Raw genomic sequence first — 21,641 nt, forward strand, 5'->3', positions numbered from 1 at the left:
GTTGCCCCACCAAATGATAACGCCAAGAGATTTTTCCAAAAATACGTTTCCACTAAAACACAGAAATTTCAAGGAGGTAATTGAGCAATGCTCTCTCATTGCCTCACAGCACTGGACACGCCACCCCCACCCCCCAACCCCGCCCCAGCCCATCCCCTCTTCTCCAATCTAGCTGAAGCCCAAGGCCAGGAGAGCCGATCCTGAAATCCGGAGCATTTGAGAAACTATTCAACCCAGAGTGAGCGCGGCTCGGGCCCAGCCCAGCCCCACCCCCAACCCAGACCCGGAGGCACGCGGAGCTAGGCTCCCGGCCCGGGCAGAGGCTCTTTCTTATGTAAATGACCGCGCCGCCGATAGGACTCCGGTGGGGGCAGCGGGAGGAGGGGGCAGCTGAGAGCGAAGTGGCAGACAGGTCAGGGCCAAGGTCAGGAAAAAGCTGATTTTCGGAACCACAAACATCTCAGGGAGATAGGCGCGGGGGCTGTCGGTCCTCTCCGAGTAACTTACAGAAGTACCAAAAGTAACCTGCCAAGTCCGCCCCCCATTTGGAGGCGGGCCCTGGGGGCCCAAGGCGGGGCGCTTCCGAGGCAGCTTGGGGGAGGTGATGTACGCCCCACGCGGAGCCTCAGTTCCGGGCACCTCAGTTCCGGGGAGGGGGCGCGGCGGGCGGAGTTCCCCTGTCTCTTTCCCATCTCTCTCCCGGGTCAGTCTCTCCCCAAAGCCCACCTCTGCAGGGCCTTGTGGAAGTCCTAAGGAAACCCCACTTCCCCAAAACGCGGCCCTTTAGCGCGGGAGCGTCCCGCCAGCCCAGCGCGGCGGCGGAGCCAGCTCCCCAAGCCACGATTCTCCCCACGTGCTCTCGCCGGAATTCAGGCAGCGAAAGAGGGGCTCCTCCCACGTGGGCCCATCAATCTACGACTACTGACTAAGTGACCCGCCCCTCCAGAAAAAAAAAAAGAGAAGAAAAGCGCGAGCGCGCGCAGGGCGGTGGGGAGGGAGCGCGGTGCGAGCGCGAGCCCCCTGCCTGGCACGCGCGCACCCGCCTGCCCGTGATGAGCGGACGTGGCTCCTGATGCCCAGGAGTCTCCCGGGCGCCGAGACAGTTCCCAGGTCCTCCGCCCCGAATGGGGGAGAAGAGCGGCCCCGCAAGGGGAAGGAGAGTTTCGGCGGGGACCCGGGCGAGCGGGCGGGGGACCACACAACTTCGCCAGAGGCGAGCCAGCCACCCCGCCCGCGCTTACTCACCTTCTGCACTTGGTCGTGGTTGAGCTCCGTGAAGAAGTACGCGAGCAGATGCGAGGCGATCATTTTGCCACGGCCCGACGGCGCCGAGACGGGAAAGCAAGACTGGAGCGCTTGTGGGGAAGGAGGGCGGCGCGGCCAGACAGCTTCGGTGGGACCCGGAGCGGTGGATCCGAGCGGCCCGCAAAGAAGGCTAACAGCGACGGCCCGCCGGCGGAAGGGTCTCCGGTCTCTAGGATCAGGTTTGGGGAGTCACAACTGCTAGGAGGCTCCCCAAAAAATCACTCCCGGCGACGTGTCGGGTTGCCCCGCTGTCAAGGCGCTAACTTCAGCCACAGGATCCCTAGGGCTCAACTTGGGAAGAATCTCAACCCGGTTCCACGGGGGGTGATCGGACCTCTCCCGCTCACGAGCGCGCTGCTCTCGCCCGCAGATCTTCTGGGCTTGGTGACTCGGCGTTGCTAGCGGCGGCCCGGGAGTCCAGCGCTAGAGTTTCGTGCAACAATGTGGCTTATTGAGGGGCTGCCGGCTCCCCGGCCGCCCAGTCAATGACGCGTACACTCCCATTGGCTGCGAGGGGAGGGTGTGTGCGCCCCGGACCGCCCGCTGCCTCCGCTCAGCCAATTAGCGCGCAGAGCCCGTGGGCGCGGCCGCTCAGACGCCCGAGCCTGCCAGCCAGAGGGGCGCGCCTGGGGGCGGGGGCGGGGCCGGCGGCCGGGATGCGACGTGTGGTCCGTGGCAAGAAGCTGGGCAGGAAAGGCGCATGAGCCGCCGCCAGGTCAGGCTCAACTATGGGTGGGGGGCGCGTGATCACAGACCTGGTGTGTGAGGCGACTGGAAAGACGGGTCACCCGACCAGCACACGCCCTATAAGAGGAGAGAGATACAGTCTGGCATCTCCCAGTCATGTGAGGGGCCCCACTGGCAGGTCACATTTCTGAAGCATCTGGGTTCTCACCTATTATGGCTCAACCATCCTCGCGCCACGCTGGTGCAAAATGAGCCACCGCAGCTGCTGCTTCCTTTATTCCAGGCATCGCAAAACTGACAGGATGTGGCTTTTACTAACCTCGTTTACAGGTGAGGAAACTGAGGCACAGGGCCCTTGGAAGATAGACTTACTTGCCTAGGGGCACACTGATACTAAGTGGTGGGTGGAGGAAGGAACCCGTGTGCCTCTGACTTGGAGGCCCTATTCTTTTCCCTATTACCCCATCTTGCCACTCAACCAGCCAGGAAGATAGAAGGCAGGAGGAAATGAGCTTTTTCTGCAGCTGGGGGACTGATGCGTAGGTGAAACTGGGTGGGTGGCAAATGGGTAACCAAATGATCCTGGACATGTGTGGGGTGGGGTGGGGTGGGGTGCGGTGGCTTATGGGTGCTAAGAGAAATGGGAACCACAGCCACCACGGATGCCTAGCACCAGACTCCAAATTTATATACACTGTGGAAGCTGGTGTGAAATAGTGACTGCAGCAGACAAGAGATTGGTGCTTGTGGAGAATAGCAAGCCTGCGGTTGGAGAGGTCACAGTGAAGGGAGGAAGATGAGGGTCTGCCATATTCTACAAGAAATTCATCCTTTTCTCAGTGAAGTGCCATCTGCAAAATACCTATTACACAAGTAATAAATGGTCGCTGTTGGGAAATAAGAATATACCAACAGGAAAAGCAAAAGCACCCATGATCCAGCCACTCGGCAAAAAGGCCTGAAAGCTGGGTACCCTTGCCAGCTACACATGCTCACCCCTCCTTCTCTGCACTCCAGTCAGGCTTGGGTCCCAAACCGCTTTGGTCATAGTCACCACAGTGACCTACAGGTTGCCAGGTCCTGGGTTCTCATTACCTTCCTGCCTTTGTCTTACTACACCTCTGGGGATGTCAGGCACAGCTGACTGCAAACTCCATCTGGACACACCTTCCTCTGTTGGAGCCTGGGAAGCCCCGCCCTCCTGCTGTCCCTCTAACCTCAGTCTCCTGGCAACTCAGCCCTCTTTTTTTCTACTAGTGAGGAGGGCTGTCCTCCTCCCTCTTCTCTGATCTAGTTACATTCTCCCCTGGTATTCCCTCCCAGCCCCATGACTGTTATATCATCTACACACGCTGATGACTCACACCTGTAATTCCACCGTGAAGACCTCTCCCAGAGTTCCAGACATTTCCCAGCTACCATGTGTCATGTCCACTGAAGTGACTGGCATAGCTCACACTTAGCAGGTCCAAAGATGAACTCAACGTTTCTTCCCAAAACTATTTTCCCAGTTGTCTCAGCAAATGGCATCACCATCCACCCTAAGCCATCCTTGATCCTTCCTGGCATTCACCCTCATATCTAGTCATCCCATCAGCAAGCAGTCATTTTGACCCATAAAATAGAGCCTGTAATTGACCACTTTTCTCCATGTCCCTGGACACGTCCTAGTCGAGCCACCAACAACTCAGCCAGAGCCAATACCACACCATCCCACCTTGCCCCTTACATCTATTCATGTCTATCTCTACTCTGACCCCTATCTGCTCTCCTTCACTGAGAAGCTGATGTGACCTGTCTACTATATATATACCATTCTACATCTCTCTCTGGCTGAAAGCCACTTCTAATGGCTTCCAATCTTAGACGAAAATTCAAATCTCTGACAAGGACCACTAAGTCTATATAGACATTGCTCCTGCCTCCCTCTCCACTCTATCTCGTATTGCATCTTTCCCAGGACTCTGCTTGGCTCACATTGGCATGCGTTCCTCAGAAATACCAAACTCTTTCTAATCCAAGGACCTTTACTCTTCCTTTTTCTTCTGTCTGGAATATTATTCTCCGACTCCATGTGCAGCCAACTTTCCCTCCTCACTGAGGTTTAGCTTAAGGGTCACCTCCTCAGCGGACCAGTTTATCTCAAGTAGTTCCCCAAGTCACTATCACGTGGCCCTGATGGATTTCCTATTGATTTTCTGTATATTGCTTTTCTTCTCACTGGACTGTGAGCTACAAGAGGACAGGATCCGTTATGTTGTCCCCTCATATCTGCAGTGCCTAGAATGGTGCTTGTCACATGGTAGGTTTGCAATAAATATTTGTTGGATAAATTAATAGAAGAAATCTTAATATGTTTCACAGTTTAACAAGAGAGAGAGAGAGAGAGAGAGAGAGAGAGAGAGAGTTTATAGTTTTACATATTATTCCTCAAATCTTTTCCCACCTCTTCGTCTACCCTAGTTCACACATCCAACATCTCTCACTTGATTACAAGAGTCTCATAAATGGGCTTCCCCCTTTAGATATAGGAACACTATGGATATATAGATCTAGATATGCAACAGAGCTTAGAGGAGTGAAGTGATCAGCTTTGCTTTTTCAGAGCAGTAACTGCCTCCATGTGGATGGGGGAGAGGGGGATGGAGCGTGGAGGGTCAAAGACCAGACAGAGGCAGAAAGCAGCCGAAGCCGTGGGAGAGGATCAGGGCCTGAACCAAGGGGAGGGTGGGACAGGAGATGAGGTATGGGTTTAGATATTTTTTTATAAAAGATTTGTATTGGTTTCAGAGAGGAAGGGAGAGGGAGAGAGAGATAGAAACATAAATGATGAAAGAGAATCATTGATGGGCTGCCTCCTGCATGGCTCTTACAGGGGATCAAGCCCGCAACCCGGGCATATGCCCTTGACTGGAATCGAACCCGGGACCTTTCAGTCCACAGGTGGATGCTCTAACCACTGAGACAAACCAGCTAGGGCAGCCGTGGGCAAACTATGGATCCGGCCCATTTGAAATGAATAAAACTAAAAAAAAAAAAAAGACCATACCCTTTTATGTAATGATGTTTACTTTGAATTTATATTAGCTCACACAAACACTCCATCCATGCTTTTGTTCCGGCACTCCGGTCCAGTTTAAGAACCCATTGTGGCCCTGGAGTCAAAAAGTTTGCCCACCCCTGAAGGGCGTGGGTTTAGGTATTTTAAAGTCTGAAGTAAAATTGATGGCTGTGGTTAGGAGTGGTGGATGAAGAGGATTCCTACTCCCTAACCCAATAGGCAGGCCTGTGCTACAAAACCCGCTGGCCCCAGGCAGGTAAGACCAAACCCAATGAGTCATATCAGCTATGATCCCTTCTCCACACACTAATTTTGATTGTCTTCTCCACTTCCCTCTTTGGTCCCATTTTATGTGGACCAGATAATAATCACAGTATACTTTAAGTGCATGTTATCTCTTACAATGCTCCCAATCCTGGGAGGTGGCTGGAATAGGTTTATTTCAACCTCAATTTACACATGACAAACTAAGGTGGGTTACTCACACAAGGCTGAAACTTGTGTCTTCACCTTTTCTGGCTTTAAACTTCATGCTGGGAGTTTATTATTTATTGATTCTCAGATCTCTCTCTCTCGTTGAAGAGTGACGAGACATCCGTGTAATTTAGATTCCATAGCCCCAAGAGAGAAATCAATCAGCAAATATTCATTAAACAAACCCTTACAATGTTTAGACAGTCTGCTCAGTGCTGTGAGAAATGCAAAAGAAACACACGATGTGGTTCTCGCCCCTCAAGGATTATCTCTTTAATCAGAGGTATAAAGTCCATGCATAAAACAACGATTACGGAATGGAAAAGTCTATCATCGAGAGCCAAGTGTGTGTGTTTCTTTACAGGTGATGGAGTTGGGAGGAGGAAAAGACGAGCCCCAGCCGAGGGTGGTCTGATTCAGACCATAGGACTCACAGAGGGCTGACCTGAGCCCGGTGATCAGGCTTCAGGAAGCTGTCCTGGAAGATGTTACTAAAGGACCATCATCTGCCATATATTCCTTTTTAAAATTAGGATTTATCAAGTTTTCAGCATCTTATATATGTGGAATTATGTAGGGACTGAACGACGGAGGGTGGGCCTGCCCTAAGTGTAAATACATAGGACTCCTCGCATCATGTTGTCTTGAATATTGGGTCCTAATGACCTGCAGCGTTCAATTATAATGTATGAATTTGGAAGATTGGGAAAGAAAGGCATTGAAAAGCAGTTTAAATAAAAAAGTGGAAGCCATGGGATATGCAACAACCTCATGTCAGTCACATGTGAAAACAGAACCCACTCAAGCTAGCTCAAGCAAAAAGGGAGTGTACAGAAGAATATTTAGTGCCTTTCAGGATCTTCAAGAGAGCCAGAGAATCAGGCTCAGAGAGTAGTCATTCAAGAATGATATCCAAGTCGTACCATTGAACTCCACTAGCGGAAATGCTAGTGTGATGGCCACTGGGCTCAGGCATCTCTGCACACACTACTTATGCTGGGCTCAGGATTTTAAACTAGGAGCCAGGACAGGCCACAGCTAACTTTGACAAATATATTTTTATTGATTTCAGATAGGAAGGGAGAGGGAGAGAGAGAGAAACATCAATGATGAGAGAAAATCATTGAATGGTTGCCTCCTACATGCCCCACACTGGGGATCAAGCCTGCAACCCGGGCATATGCCCTGCCCAGGAATCAAACTGTGACCTCCTGGTTCATAGGTCAACACCCAACCAACTGAGCCATACCAGCCAGGACAGCACCTCCTTCTTTACGGTATTTGCTTCCAAACTGACATCTTACAGTTAGTTGCCACACCCAGTAGTCACTGAATATGCTGCATCAGAAAATTCAAGGTGCCCTTAGACAAACTGGCTTCTTAAAATTCCAAAATATATCAAAAATATTAAAAAATATAGCACATCTGTTCTCAATGGGAGGTATATTAGGGAGGAAGTGGTCAATAGGCTAAATGATGTAGTCGGTGTCACAGTAAATGAGGAAAAGGCCACTGTGAAATATTGGCAGGAGGCCCCCTCCAATGCCATTCCAAATATTGAGGGCTATCATGTCTCAACCTGTCACTCTGAGGGCCACGGGGACATGTATCCCCCAAATCGTTTGCTTGAGAAGAGCATGGTGGCATGCTGAGGCTGGCATGGGAACACTGTGTGGTCTTGGGCCTTCCTGAGCCCCCATTTCCTCTTCTGCAAAGTGGAAATCATGAGATGGAATAGGCAAAGCCGCTAGTTCAGAGCCTGGTACGTAGTAGACCCTGACTGCCAGTTTCCTAAATGCAACATTCGTGCTATCAAGTCTTCTATGCTAAAAGAACCCGGTCATTCAAGAAAATGTCAGCTGTCAGGAACAGCAAATGCAGAATCTCAAGAACATGGAAGAGATTGGTTTGTTCCCAATGGCCTGTGGTGCGCTTGTCTAGAGAGATGATTTCAGGAGGAAGGTTAGGCAGGCTGGCAGGGAAGGCACAGCCAAAAGAAAAGTAACAGAATCCCAACGGCACTCAAAGACACGGCGCTGGACTGATGCAACATGGAGGACAGTTTGGTGGGGACTAAGGCCAAGTCCTAAAGACGGATGCTGAAGGTCTCTACTAGGCTTATGGCAGAAGGACAGAGAAGTGAAAGAAGTGAGAAAAGTAAGAGATGGCCCAAACAAGACAGGATAAATGATTGATGTGAGGGGTGGGGACAGAAAAGACTCCAAGACAGTGGTTCTCACCCTTGGCTGTTCTTTGAAAGAGAGGTGTGCCAAGGGATGGGGGCAATGGACCTTGGGTATACAGGCTGTAAGGGGTCCCTTGCTGTAGAGAACTTAGAAACAATAATAAAACCTCCAGATGGTCTGGTTTTGCATTATCACCATGGCCTGGCAATTCTAAACTACCAGTGACAAAATACAGCTTCCTGGACTACAGCTAACTGCCTTCCCTGCATCGCCCCGTCTTGCCCTTACATATCTACTGTATTAGAATCAGCTGGAGAGCTTTTACAAATCCTGATGCCATATAAACAATCAAGAAATTTGATTTCTTCTATTGTAATAGTGAACAAAAAGACAAAATATCTAGGAATTTAAAGGTACAAGGAACTCAGATGACTTAAGTAAGGAGGCTTAACAGTGCTTCACTGAACTTCATTTCCTCTTAGGTACGTCTTTAAATTGCAAATGCAATCCAACTAAAAATAATGCATTAAAAAAAGGCTGATTCTAACATACAAAAAAGTAAAGAAGACTATCCCCCCAAATTCTGCAAACCATGGAAAAAACTTTGTTCATTTGCTAAGAAAGACACACACAAAAAAAAGTCATAAATGACCCATACAAAAGTTTCTATTGATCAAAGTCAGAAGACAACCTAGACGAAAACATATATCAGTTACAAAAGGCTCATTTTCCTACTAGATAAAGAGCTTCTTCAAATTAATAAGAAAGAGAAATCAAGAACCCTTTGGTAAAGGATACAGAAAGTTCACAGGAAAAGAACAAATAGCTGTTTGATGTATGAAAAGATGATTAACATCACTCAGAATAGTAGAAATGAACATTTTAAATATACCATGTTTTACTCAGCAGCTTGGCAAAAATCAAATAATAATAATAATAACAATACACCTTACCTTACCTGCGGTAAAGAAATTCTCTCTCTCCAAACACGTTGTTGATGAAAGAACACGGCCTCCATGGGATTAGACACACTCCATCAATTACAAGTACACCTGCCTGTTGACCCTGAGATCCCATTTTTCTCACCGGTATACCTGCATATGCTGTGTCAGATTCTTCACTAGGGTGTTGTTTGCCATAGCAAGGCTGGGACCAATCTAAATCCTATCATTTGGGGACTGGTTAAGTAGGGGAAAGCACATCCATACAATGGAATAATTTGGCTGCATATTTTTTTAAAGCTCTGTAAATATTAGTATGGAAGGATCTGCCAGATACAGGTCAGTCAAAAACACAAGATATTGAAGAGTAGGCATATACAGTCATCATTAGTGTATAAAAAGAAACTGAAGATAAAACAAACATATACTTGTGTATAGTCATAAACTTTCCTCTAGGTAGAGGAACTGGGTGACTGGGAGTCAGGCATGGGGAAGAGACTTGGTCATATAGTCTTTTTTATCAGGTGCAAGTATCATTTAGTTACACACAAAAACGAAATAAAATTAAGAAAATCACCTACTCATGACAACACAATAGATTGGAAAGGACATAGGGTTAGACACCTGAATCCACCAAAAATTTAAAGTTAAAAAAAGATGATGCCCAGGGTACACTCCAGTCCAATTACATCAGTGTGACCTAGGAGTCAGTATTTGTTAAAGCTCCCTGGTGACTCTAATGTGCATCCAATGGTAAAAATCGCAGCTGTAGCATGACTCTGGGTGTTTTGGCTTCAATCTTGGGGCTTAACCTGTGTCAGTCTTAGCGTCTAAATCTGACTCTTCATCGGGCTAAGCACCTCGGCTTAATCCCCTGGCGTGAGTCTGATTTTTTTTCTTCCTGTTCCTGACTCAGCGGCATCTGGTCCTTATCTTTGTAGTGGCCTCCTCCCTCCCCTCTCCAACAGCAGGAGCTGTTTTTATGAACTTGCCAAAAACCCAACTAAACTTCCTAACCGCCTGTCACTTCAATACTTCAATGATGGGAAATGTGTTACAGTATTTATGATAAGGAAGGCACTTGTCCTAGCAGAAATGACTGCGGGCCTTGTCTCTGTGCCACTCTGCCCTGAGGACTTCAGTTCGGATGGTTTCAGGTGCAAGGAGCAGAACACTCCAGCTCCAGCAATAAAGGTATTTGTTGTTTCAAATAAAAAGCTTCCTGGGGGTGGGCCAGGCTGCGGGCTAGGTGAGTCAGGGCTCTAGCCCTTCTTTTCTAAGAATGTCCTGGCCCTGCCTTGCTCCTGAGTCAGCTTCATGTTCACGCTGACAGTGAGATGGCTGCAATGTGTCTAGATTTCATCCACAAACTATAAGATCCAGAGAAAGGAAAAGGAATTGTCTCCTCCTGGGTCTCTCCCTTATAAGGAAAAAACATTTTCTAAAACTCCTCAACAGCCTTCTTTTCCCCTGGATCAAATTGGCCAAATTGTCATATACCCATTCTAACACAGTTATCTAGAAAGAAGAATGGGATTATCATGGCTGGTTACACTGTGATTCTCAATTGGGGTGATTTTGCCTCTCAGGAGACATCTGACAATATCTAGAGACAATTGTGGTTGTTACAACTGGAATCAGGGGTACTACTGGCAGAGATGTGACTCACATCCTATAATGCATAAGACACCTCCACACAAAGAATTATCCAGCCCCAAATGTTGAGTGTCAAGATGGAGACATCTGGTTTAGATTAATCAGGACCCACCCCCAGATTTGAGGACAGGGTCACTTTCCCCTAGTCATTTGGTAGATCCTAAACAATATCAGGTTTTTTTAGGGAGAGGAAGAGATGACAGCCAACAATGTCCCCTATATTACTGTGTCATAGGTGCTGGGGCCTAGCATCTGCCTCCCACAGAGTAATTGAGGTGGGGAAGTTAAAAATTGATGGTCTAACTCAGTGGTTGAGCATTGACCTATGCACCAAGAGGTCGCTGGTTCAATTCCATGCCCAGGTTGTGGGTTTGATCCCCGGCAGTGGGGGAGTGGGACATGCAGGAGGCAGTCGATCAATGTTGATGTTTCTCTCATTGATGTTTCTTTCTCCCTCTCCCTCTCCATTCCTCTCTCTAAAAATCAATAAAAAATGTTTTTAAAAAATTAATGGTCTAATCAAATAGATTATATGAATCTATAGTCCCAGAACTCAATGAGTCTAACATTCTTGATTTAATATTTATATTTCTGCAGAACTAGAAGGCTGGCACTCAAAATGACTATAGGACACTTGTTCATTGGTCAGCCAAGAGCATAACAAATTTGCTTCTCTAAATCTGAGAGAGAGAGAGAGAGAGAGAGAGAGAGAGAGAGAGAGAGAGGTGATATTACTATTGGTAGGATTTTAGCCATTGGGGAAAATGCGAAGTTTTCTGCTCCCACTTGCAACATTGGTGGGTATCTCCAGGAGACATGGGAGTTCAAGGAGTCAAGATTAAAGTATCAGCTGAAACATCCAGGAGAATAATATATCCCTGTTCTTTGTCTTTTGCTGATACAATTATTTATTTAATATCTCTTTGACCTAAAAACAAAACCATTAATTACAAATACCAACTTTTATGGCAAAGTTCAGGGTTGACATGCCATCCTAGGAATTGTGTACCTGTGTAGATTTCTGGTTACTAGGCCTCTGAAAATACTTTAAAAACATGCCCACAGAACAGGCACAGGCTTTGGTGTCATCAGGACTCAGCCTCCCACCTCCTGTGAATGGCAGCTGGTTTCCATGCCAACATGACCCTGTCCCAGAGTTCTGCTCTAAAACTTAAAGTAGGGTTAATTCATTCTATGGCTCACATCCTTATATGTTATGGTTATTACCTGTGGTAATAATTAGTTCTCACCACTTAATGTTTCTAGTTTTCCCTCTGGGGTTCATGTATGATTACATAACCCTGTCCCTTTAAATTTAGATGTGACTTGCTTTGGTCAATGAAAACTCCAGCAAGTGTACACAAAGTATTGGGCTTTGACCACATGGAAGCACAGACACAGAGCCTCTGTCAACCTGTAGTGGACAAATAGTATAAGCAAGAAAAACCTTTGTAGCTTTAAGCCCCTAAGATTTAAGGTCATTTATTGCAGTAATGTATTCTGACAATTCCCAACATGTTGGCTTCCCTCCAATCTTTTGTTTCTTCCTACATCTCCCTGTGTTGCTCCAAGTTTGCTCTCCTCCATCTAATGTTGGACTTCATTCACATCCCAATATCTACAGTGTGCTTTCTGGAGCCCCAATTTTGAGCCCAAGAGCTTCCCCTGCATCCTCAGCTTCTCCCCAAAACCTGGACTTCATTCCTGGGTCTTACCTGCCTCTCTTCTAGAGGTTTCTCCTCCCACAAAGTCCACCCTGAGTGTTGGGAGGTGAGATTGGTATTTCCAGATCAACGCTGCTTCTGCCCCTGAGTAAGAGTCCTTTAAGACTCACGACCTCGCCCTCACTGGTTTGGCTCAGTGGATAGAATGTCAGCCTGTGGACTGAAGGGTCCCAGGTTCGATTCTTGTCAAGGGCACATGCCTGGGTTTCGGGCTCGATCCCCAGTAGCGGGCATGCAGGAGGCAGCTTGTCAATGATTCTCTCTCATCACTGATGTTTCTATCTCTCTCTTCCTCCCTCTCTCTGAAATCAATAAAAATGTATTATTATTTAAAAAAAAAAAAAAAAAGACTCAAGACCTCCAGCTGGATCACCCCAGATCTTTTCTCATTTTACTGTTATCTGGTCGCATCTTCTCTTTCACTGCCCCCTGGGGCACTTGGATCATAGTTTCCTCTCTTCTACAAGTCCTGCCAAATCCCGGTAACTTCAGTGACCTATGGACAACTATCAAACACCCTGGCCTTATAGCTTCTTGACCTTTCCAAACCCGTGGCCTTCACTCTTTGTACTCTGGTCACTCTCTCTGAGGCTACATCCTAAACCTTGTCACCACTCAGAACTGCTTCCCTTCTGCAGTCAAAGCTGTGATGACCACTGTGGAGGGACAATGAGATGACTGAGTAGGTTGAGCTACACTGGATCCTAAGCAACCTTCCACTTGCCAGAATCCATATGTCCAAGAGCAGAGGTTCTCAAATGTTAATGATTTATTGTAATCACCTGGGGAGCTTGTTAAAAGACAGACTCTGGTTAAGTAGGTCTGGAGTGCCTGGCCAGTTTGGCTCAGTGGATAGAGCATTGGCCTGCGGACTGCAGGGTCCCAGGTTCGATTCCTAGTCAGGGCACATGCCTGAGTTGTAGGCTCAATCCCCAGTAGGGGGTGTGTAGGAGGCAGCCGATTGATGACTCTCTCATCATTGATGTTTCTATCTCTCTCTCTCCCTCTCCCTTCCTCTCTGAAATCAAAAAAATATTTTTAAAAAGTAGGTCTGGCATGGCACCTGAGACTCTGCATTTCTAATAAGCTCCGAGGTGATGGCCATACCTCTAATCCATGGACCTTATTTTGAATGATAAGGAACTAAGTGTCCATAAGACCCTAGCTGCCCTGTGCTTTCTGTTCGTCCTATGAGAAGAGCCCATCGCCACCTCTTTAAGTGCTAATCAGTCCCCATGGAACCTGCCCAACAACTAGAGACCCAACTCAAGGAGTCAGTGAACTGTGGGTTCTGCCTGGCCTCGTACATTTGACCTTCAATTTTTTAAAGGACCTCAGATATAAATTGCGATTCTTCAATGCATGGCACACTGTCATTCACCCATGAAAGGTCCCTCCATTTGTACTTTATTTCTTTCCATTTTCTTAAACCATTCAACCCTAATACCTGAAGCTTTTTCCTTCCCAGCCCTTGTTATAGGCCAACACTATAATACATTTGATATGAGTTCTTAAATATGCAGGTTTTCACCCTTGTAAAATGAGTTTTGTACGCTTATGTTTTTAAATTACCTAAGTGATGTGCAATTAAAAAAAAAAAAAAAAAAAGCATGAGACCTTCCTATGTGGGCTTGTGTGGCTTCTCCTACAAGGTGGCTGGGATTCCTCTCTCTCTCTCTCTCTCTCTCTCTCTCTCTCTCTATATATATATATATATATATATATATATATATATATATATATATATATCCCTTATTATTTGAACCAGCCCCAGTGAGTCTCTGTTTCTTATGACCAAAATAACCTGAGGAACTCACTACCCCTATGGGGTGGTTGTGAGATTTAACTGAGAACAGGAAGTGGTGTCTAGAATTCCAGGGCCCATTGCCCCTTAAGTATTAGATTGTTGTGATTGGCAAAGGGCTGAATGAAGACTGATTGGGCCAGGATTAAGGGTTCAGTCTCCATAGGGCCAGTTCATTTTGCCAGATATCAAGAGCATCCCTAACACTAGCCTAAAATCTTTTTATGACCCCTTTAACATAATGATAGAAGTTAAAGAGTTTAAAACATGCAGCCAGGCTTTATTGAACAGACAGACCAGTGGGCAGAGTAAAAAACCCAGAAACAGACCCAGAGACACATAAGAGTTTAGTACTATTACATGCTTAACCTAGTTCTTCACAGAGGCAAGGAAAAGACAGATTGACTAATAAATGGTATTGGAACATCAGGGTGGCCATATGGGAAGAAAAGTTATTTTGGATTCTTATCTTACTGCTTATAACAAAATAAATTCCAAATAAGGCAAAAATGTATATGTAAAAACATTAATTTATATGGAAAAGTCATGGGAGAATTTTGGCATAACACAAAAACCCAGATGACGCCAAAGAAAGATGAATTTAGCTACATTAAAATATTTTTAATTCCTCAAGATAAACCTACCATAAATAAACTTCCTTAAAATATAAATAATTTTTACAAATCACTAAGAAAAAGACCATTGTCCCATTTGAAATAAAAAGGGGGGGAAGGGCAAGACTATGAAGAATTCATAAAAAAGAAAATATAAATGTTCTAAATGAATAAAAATATACTCAGGATCCTTTATATTTAAGAAAAATTAAAATTACAATGGCAATGCATTGTTCAGCTCACAGATGGGCAACACTGAAAGATTTTGGAAACTATACTGACAAAAATGTATGGAAACAAGCACTCTCATAAATTTCTCAAGTATGCAATTGACAATCTTTATTAAATTAAAAATAAGCACGCCCATTGATTTCTAAGAATGTATTCACAAATGTATTTAAATATGTGTGAAATTACATATATCATTTTATTAATGTGAATTGTGATATGTCCAAATAATGCAAAACTGTGCAGCTATAAAAAGCTGTAAAGTTTTTGGATTATTGATGCAGAACACATTCAGAGAAAAGAGCAAGACACAGAACAATGTAAGAGGGGGGAGGCAAAGAAGCATGAAAATACTAGTAAATGCAGGTTTGTAAGTGCTAGACATCTCAGGAAGGTTACACAAGAAACTGACAGAGGGGAAGTGGGGACAGTGTGGGCATTGGAGAGAGACCTAACATTTCGTATTTACCTTTTAATACGCATTGAACATTCTAGCATGTGCATCATTATAAAATGAAATAAAATTTTAAATAACAATAATAAATATTATCAAATGCTACCAGTGTTCCCAGCAGAAACTTTGGCATCCACTGAGTTATGGTCCTAATTTCTGTTGACTATATATGTGAACAAACAAAAAAGGGGAAATTTAAAAAGGAAGTAGAAAAAGACTAGAGAGAGAAGGTCTGTTTTTATTCTGGGGTTTGGTTTTTTGAGGCGCTTGGTGATGAAGTAATGCCTGCTTTCTCAAACAGGAACATGAGAAATGGATCTCCCTCTTGAGAGAGGCTACATATAGCCTCAGAGAGTGGGTGCCAGGTCTCAAATATGACATATGATCGGTGAGAGCCAGTGGAGGTTGGGGGTAGGGGCTCTTCAGCCAAGACAGTCAGCAAGACCAGGGGAAAGACATGAGCACAGAGGTTGCTGGTTCCACAGTCATGACCCAGGTTAAGGGCCTGAGACCCCTCTGGAACGCAGTGACCAAAAGAAATGGCAACATCCTGGCATGGAGAAGGGAGCACCCAAAACATAAATAAGTAGCAGAGGCAGAACACATAGGCTTGGAAGGGCAAGAATATCAGGGTGTAGAGTAGGAAAAGAAGAGGAGAGAGAAATCAGAGTTTCCGCGTGGCTGAGGTTAGAGACTACCAATCTCTATTTTGTGTGTCTGGTGATCATATCAAGAGATAATGTCTTCAACTAATATTGTGCAGGTTGAGTTCACATTCAGGGTAATGATAATGTGTTAATATTTATCCCCACTTAGACAACGCTCAGCACACAGTTCTAAGAGCTTGACAGATGGGACTCTCAGAGAAACACCCAGCATGTCAAGCTCCAAGTTTTCTCAATATTGATACCCGGCAGCTGTTTAATTCTTCCTTACCCAGCCCTGTAGGACCCTGTCCCCCTTGCCCTTGAGACATTCATTCGTTCATCCATCCATTCATTCATTCTATAAGATTTCATTAACTGCCTATTATGCCAAGCACTATATCAAACCCAGAAAGACAGTAGTTAATGTGATAGATATGATCCTACCTCCATGGAGCCTATGGTTTAGGGAAGACACAGACAGTTAAAAAGTATAAACCCAAATAAATGTATAATACAGATGATATTACATGCTATGAGGGGGGAAATGTGCCCTGAGAATGAGAAGCTGGCAGTCCATTTTAGATTATGTGGTCAGGAACAAGGGGTTCCTCGATGCACAGCTCCAGACACAGACATTGCTCACAGAACAGTGTGCATGGCAGAGTGGGGCCACAATGACTTCCAGGAGAGGGAAAGGCATGTCCAAAGGCACCAGAATAGTAAACATTTTGTCACAGAGAAGCCACCGCTAGAAATACAAAATAGAGGCAACATAGAGGAAGCAGGCGGGGGGGGGGAGCGGGGGGAGTGTGGCAGGTGGGGAATGAGGCTCAGATTCATGGAGAATGTGGAAGGCCATGAGAGGAAGGTGGTATTTTTATTCTAAAGTCAATTGGAAGGTTCAAGGCTACTAAGCAGGTGAGTAATGGTTCAATGTATACATATATTTACGACACCTTGGTTGCTGTCTGGAGCATGGATTAGAAGAGAGCAGAATAAGAAGTGGTGCCCTAACCAGTTTGGCTCAGTGGATAGAGCATTGGCCTGTGGACCAAAGGGTCCCAGTTTCGATTCCAGTTAAGGGCACATACCTTGGTTGCAGGTTCCTCCCTGGCCTGGGGCCCTGGTCAGGGCTTGTGCAGGAGGCAACCAATCGATGTGTTTTTGTCTTTCCCTCTCTCCTCAACTCTCCCTAAAAATCAATGGGAAAATATCCTCTGGTGAGAATTCACAGAAGAAGAAGAGGAAGAAGCAGGAGGAGGAGGAGGAGAAAGGAGGAGAGGAGGAAGGAGGAGGAGGAGAAAAAGAGGTAACCAGTTAAGAGGTCACAGAGTCAACCAGGCTAAAGATGAATGTGTCTTGGCAAATGACAGTGGCTGCAGAAAGAGAGAACAATGGATGGAATTAAGACATGTTTACAGATTGAGCTGACAATAATTGCTGGTAGATTGGGTGTGAGAGATGAAGAATGACTCCAAGTTTCTGGATTAAGCCAATGGGTAGTACCACTTACTGAGGCAGGGGAATATGGGGAGATCAGATTTAGTGGTTAGACCCAGAGTTACATTTTCCACATGCTAAACTAGAATGCTCATGATCATTTAAGTGGCGATGACAAGTAGACAGCTGGCTCTATGAGTTTTTCTTTGTATCAGAGATCTGACTGAAGATGAAGTATGGGAGTTGTCAGCATAAGGTTGCATTTAAAGCCTGGGTAAGGATGAACTCCAAGTCGGGGGTAGGAGAAGTGTGGACAAAGAAGCTTTATTTTCAAACGTGCTTAAAATTGTCAGTCTCCCACATATGTTGACCACACCACAAGAAGTTTTCCCAGAGCAGCTGGGGGCAAGTCCTCACCTTCATCTTCAACAGAACAAGACAGTGAAGCTAACTTCTCTCCTTACCAGCAGGTGTTGCACCAACTTGGTGTTTGTGGTGTCCTGGGCTGGCGTAGAATGAAGGCCTTGTTTCCCAGCCTCTCGGCTCTCATATATGTGTGAATCCTCAATTTATTCTCTACTTCTGATTCTGGGTCTAGTCACACCTTGATTCAAAGGCCCTTTAATTGTCTCAAGGCATAATAATCTTACACTCTAAGATTTCAGGATGGATGCAAAACAAGGACCATGAAAGCATGCCAGATCTGTTTATGCTTTTTAACTTTTCAGTTTCTCTGGTTGCAATATATCCCAGACTCAAGGAGAACTGAACTTACTAAGGGTATGCCAACATCTCTCTGTGGATCTGACATTTGTATTTTTTCTTCAATAGACAGGATTTGGTTGAGCTTGTTTGTCCCATCCAATATGGCTCCCCTGTACTGAGTTAGATTTTTCTCCTAGCCACCTCTCAATGGGTTGAGCTCCATGATGTCCAATCTGTATTTAGTTGCCTTTGGTATCGATAATGGGTGCAGTCAGTCATCCTATATAATAAAGAGGTAATATGCAAATTGACTGTCGCACCCTCGCACAAGATGGCTGCTCCCATGTGGGAACAAGATGGCTGCCACAAGATGGCTGGCAGGGGAGGGCAGTCATGGGCAACCAGGCCAGCAGGGGAGGGCAGTTGGGGGGAACCAGGCCTGCAGGGGAGTGAAGTTAAGGGGCGACCAAGCCAGCAGGATAGGGCAGTTGGGGGCAACCAGACTGGCAGGGGAAGGCAGTTGGGAGGGACCAGACCGGCAGGGGACGGCAGTTAGGGGCGACCAGGTCAGCAGGGGAAGGCAGTTGAGGGCGACTGGGCTAGCAGGAGAGGGCAGTTGGGGGTGACCAGGCCTGCAGGGGAGAAGTTAGGCATCAATCAGGCTGGCAGAGGAGTGGTTAGGGGTGATCAGGCTGGCAGGCAGAAGTGGTTAGGGGTAATCAGGCAGGCAGGCAGGTGAATGGTTGGGAGCCAATAGTCCCAGATTGTGAGAGGGATGTCCAATTGCTGGTCCCACAGGGATCAGGCCTAAACCAGCAGTCAGACATCCCCCGAGGGGTCCCAGATTAGAGAGGGTGCAGGCTGGGCTGAGGGACACCCCCCACCAGTGCACAAATTTCGTGCACTGGGCCTCTAGTTGTAATAGAAACAAGGTAAGTTTCACTCAGTGTACAGGCCTGAGCCACTGTAATAGGATGCAGTCCCTATTTGCGTGTTCTCATCTCAGAAAAAGCTGAGGATACATCCCCGTGTAGAGCATTGACTTTGCCTGGTTCTACCTCTGAGGCTGTTGCTACAACTCATCCTCATCTGAAGGTGCCAGGATGTGAATCTCCAGTCTAGTCAGATTGTAAAGTAACAAGACTGGCGACTTAGAAAGACCTTCAAGATGTGGGAAATTACTCTCTTTCACTGCCTCATAAAGTCTTCCACTGGGGTGACAGCTGCTCTATTTTACAACTCCCATCTGAAAAGCTCTATATGCATTTTATTTCTCTCAAACTTGAGAAAAAATTCTAGGAGAATTTATGAACATTTTCCATATTTCTCTTAATTTGAGCTGGGCATTTGGGTCCAAGTAAATAAGATTGCTTCCATTTTATAAAATTTCAAGTTAGTGCCCTAGCTGATTTTGCTCAGTGGTTAGAGCTTTGGCCAGAGGATTGAAGGGTCCCAGGTTTGATTCCAGTCAAGGGCATGTACCTTGGTTGCAGGCTGGATCCCCAGCACCGGTTGGGGCACCTTCGAGAGGCAACCAATTAATGTGCTTCTCTCACATCAATGCTTCTCTCTCTCTCTCTCTCTCTCTCTCTCTCTCTCTCTCTCTCTCTGCCCTTCCCTTCACTCTCTCTAAAAATCAATGGGAGAAATATCCTCAGGTGGCAATTAACAAAAAATAAATAAATAAATTTCAAATTAGTAAGGGAGCTGAGAATTTTGAGGTAAAACAAATTAAAGTAGCTTGAAGAGCCCATCAGTGACAAATCATTAAACTAACCTTGTGCAAACAAGTTGAACTTCCCTTTAGAACTTCAAATAGCTAGCAGTCAGATCTTTGCGACATTGTAAAGAATGTCAGTGTAATAGAGGTTTGACCTTTTCTGTTAACTGGAAAAGTCACCTGTGCATTACGGATCCAATGGAGAAAAGAGGAATGAAGGAAATTGTCATCATGATCAGAGCCATGTTATGTTAAGAGGCAATTCTCCACAGTTCTCAGGCATTTCTTCATATCCTGGGGACAGATACCACTGTGCCTTTATTCCACACTATCTTTTTTAAAATGTCAGTATAGCAAACAATCTTGGAAGATAGAAGTAGCACATCCCTCCAAAACACGGGCAATTTGTTTATTGTTTGGTATAATAAAGACAGTGTGTCCCTTCAGGCCAAAGTTCAGGTAAGCTTACTGTCCATCAAAAAAGACCCTGAACTTGGGATTCTTCTCTTATAATGTAACCAACTACTCGTGTATACGTTACCTGGCTCTTTCATCTTACCCTGTGGAACACTCATACACATGCTTAGTACCTGGAATTAGCAGATTCCCAGTAAATACATGTTGCTTTATGGAACTCAAGAATCATTCCTTCTGTTTTCCTTGCCTTTCCACTCAATATTATAAATTCCTGATGTACCACATTATCTCTGGTTCTTAACTCATGCTATTTTAAGAAGTATTGAAATAAACATTTTCTAACTATTTCATGTACATATGACTTGGTATCTGAAGACAATACATTGTCTTTTCTAAAACATTTATTTCTCTCAGCTTTGCACAGTGGCAGTATCGAAGCCAATGAGGTTTATCCGAGGCGTGACTGTTGCTAATTGAAAACTTTTCCCAGTACCCTGCCATGATGACTTGAGAAAATAAAATAAAACAAATATAAAACATTTATCTCTGGACTGTGGATCAATCAAATGAACATTGACATTGCAGGGTGTGATCCCAGGTCTTACAGGGGAGAGGAAGCCTGTGGCTCTATAAAGCTTTTCTTCTTTCTTCCACGTTCTTTCTCTTGACTTGTCATGATGTGTTTAATTTACTATTGAATGTCATTCTGAGTACAGGAAATTAAAATTTTAAATTATTATCATGAATTTTACTGTTTACATTGAGCGATGTCAGTTATAAATGCACATAAAGACATTTAACACATACATGGAATCACTGAAATCACAGAATTTATATTTTATAACTGGTACGTTCATGTGTATGTCATTCTTACCAAAACAAAACTAACTCACATGCTTGTATTTCACTTCCCAATGTATACATATTTCTACCAACACTCTACCTTAGTAAGGGATGATGAGTAAGGGAGAACTGAAAGGGAAAGGAACAATGGGTTGCCCAATCTTACCCTTTCCTTCCATGTCATCATTTTCAGAGTAAGTGGTTGGCTGACACAGAAAGGATTTGATAGGGCTCCTTGATTGTTGTTGTTTTCAATGCCTTCTTTCTGCACTAGCTACCTGTTGTAGTTGATCAGAAAAGTGTAGCTTCTGGGGCTATAAATGCCCTCACTTGCTCAGTTATTGACGTAACCCACTTACCTTGTACTCACTTTAAGTCTCACTGAACTCCTACTCATCATGAACCTGCCAGAATTCTGTGCTCATGGGGCATCATAAATGCAATACAATTGAGGCAGCAAGGAATGGTGGGCACACATGTGGCATGTATCTCCTCTGTTCACATGCATGCTCCATTTGTCCCATTGGGTTTCACTTATTAAACACAAGTTCAAACACATAATTATTAAGAATTTCAAGAGAACCAAGATGGCGGCATAGGTTAACGCCAGAGTTTGCTGCTTTGAACAACTACTTCAAAAGTGAAACCAAAAAACGGAAGGGACATCACCCAGAACCACAGGAATGCTGGCTGAGTGGAAGTCCTACAACTAGGAGGAAAGAGAAACGCATACGG

At 45.3% G+C, this 21,641-nt stretch overlaps 1 protein-coding gene and 1 pseudogene across 4 annotated transcripts in view; one reads left to right on the forward strand and one right to left on the reverse strand.

The window, feature by feature from the left end:
* HK2 (hexokinase 2) overlaps positions 1 to 1,772 on the reverse strand; it is a 64,567-nt gene extending 62,795 nt beyond the window's left edge. For 3 of the 4 annotated variants that reach the window (XM_059659330.1, XM_059659329.1, XM_059659328.1), the window contains exon 1: positions 1,246 to 1,772. In XM_059659330.1, the coding sequence (XP_059515313.1) occupies positions 1,246 to 1,308 (63 nt within the window). In that variant the 5' untranslated portion in view covers positions 1,309 to 1,772. The remainder of the gene's footprint in view (positions 1 to 1,245) is intronic. The other variant, XM_059659326.1, reaches the window with a different exon arrangement.
* Positions 1,773 to 20,475: 18,703 nt separating this feature from the next.
* On the forward strand, positions 20,476 to 20,597 carry LOC132214136 (U4 spliceosomal RNA; annotated as a pseudogene).
* Positions 20,598 to 21,641: the final 1,044 nt, after the last annotated feature.

Source organism: Myotis daubentonii, chromosome 12 (assembly GCF_963259705.1).
Source record: "Myotis daubentonii chromosome 12, mMyoDau2.1, whole genome shotgun sequence".
Lineage (NCBI taxonomy): Eukaryota > Metazoa > Chordata > Mammalia > Chiroptera > Vespertilionidae > Myotis > Myotis daubentonii.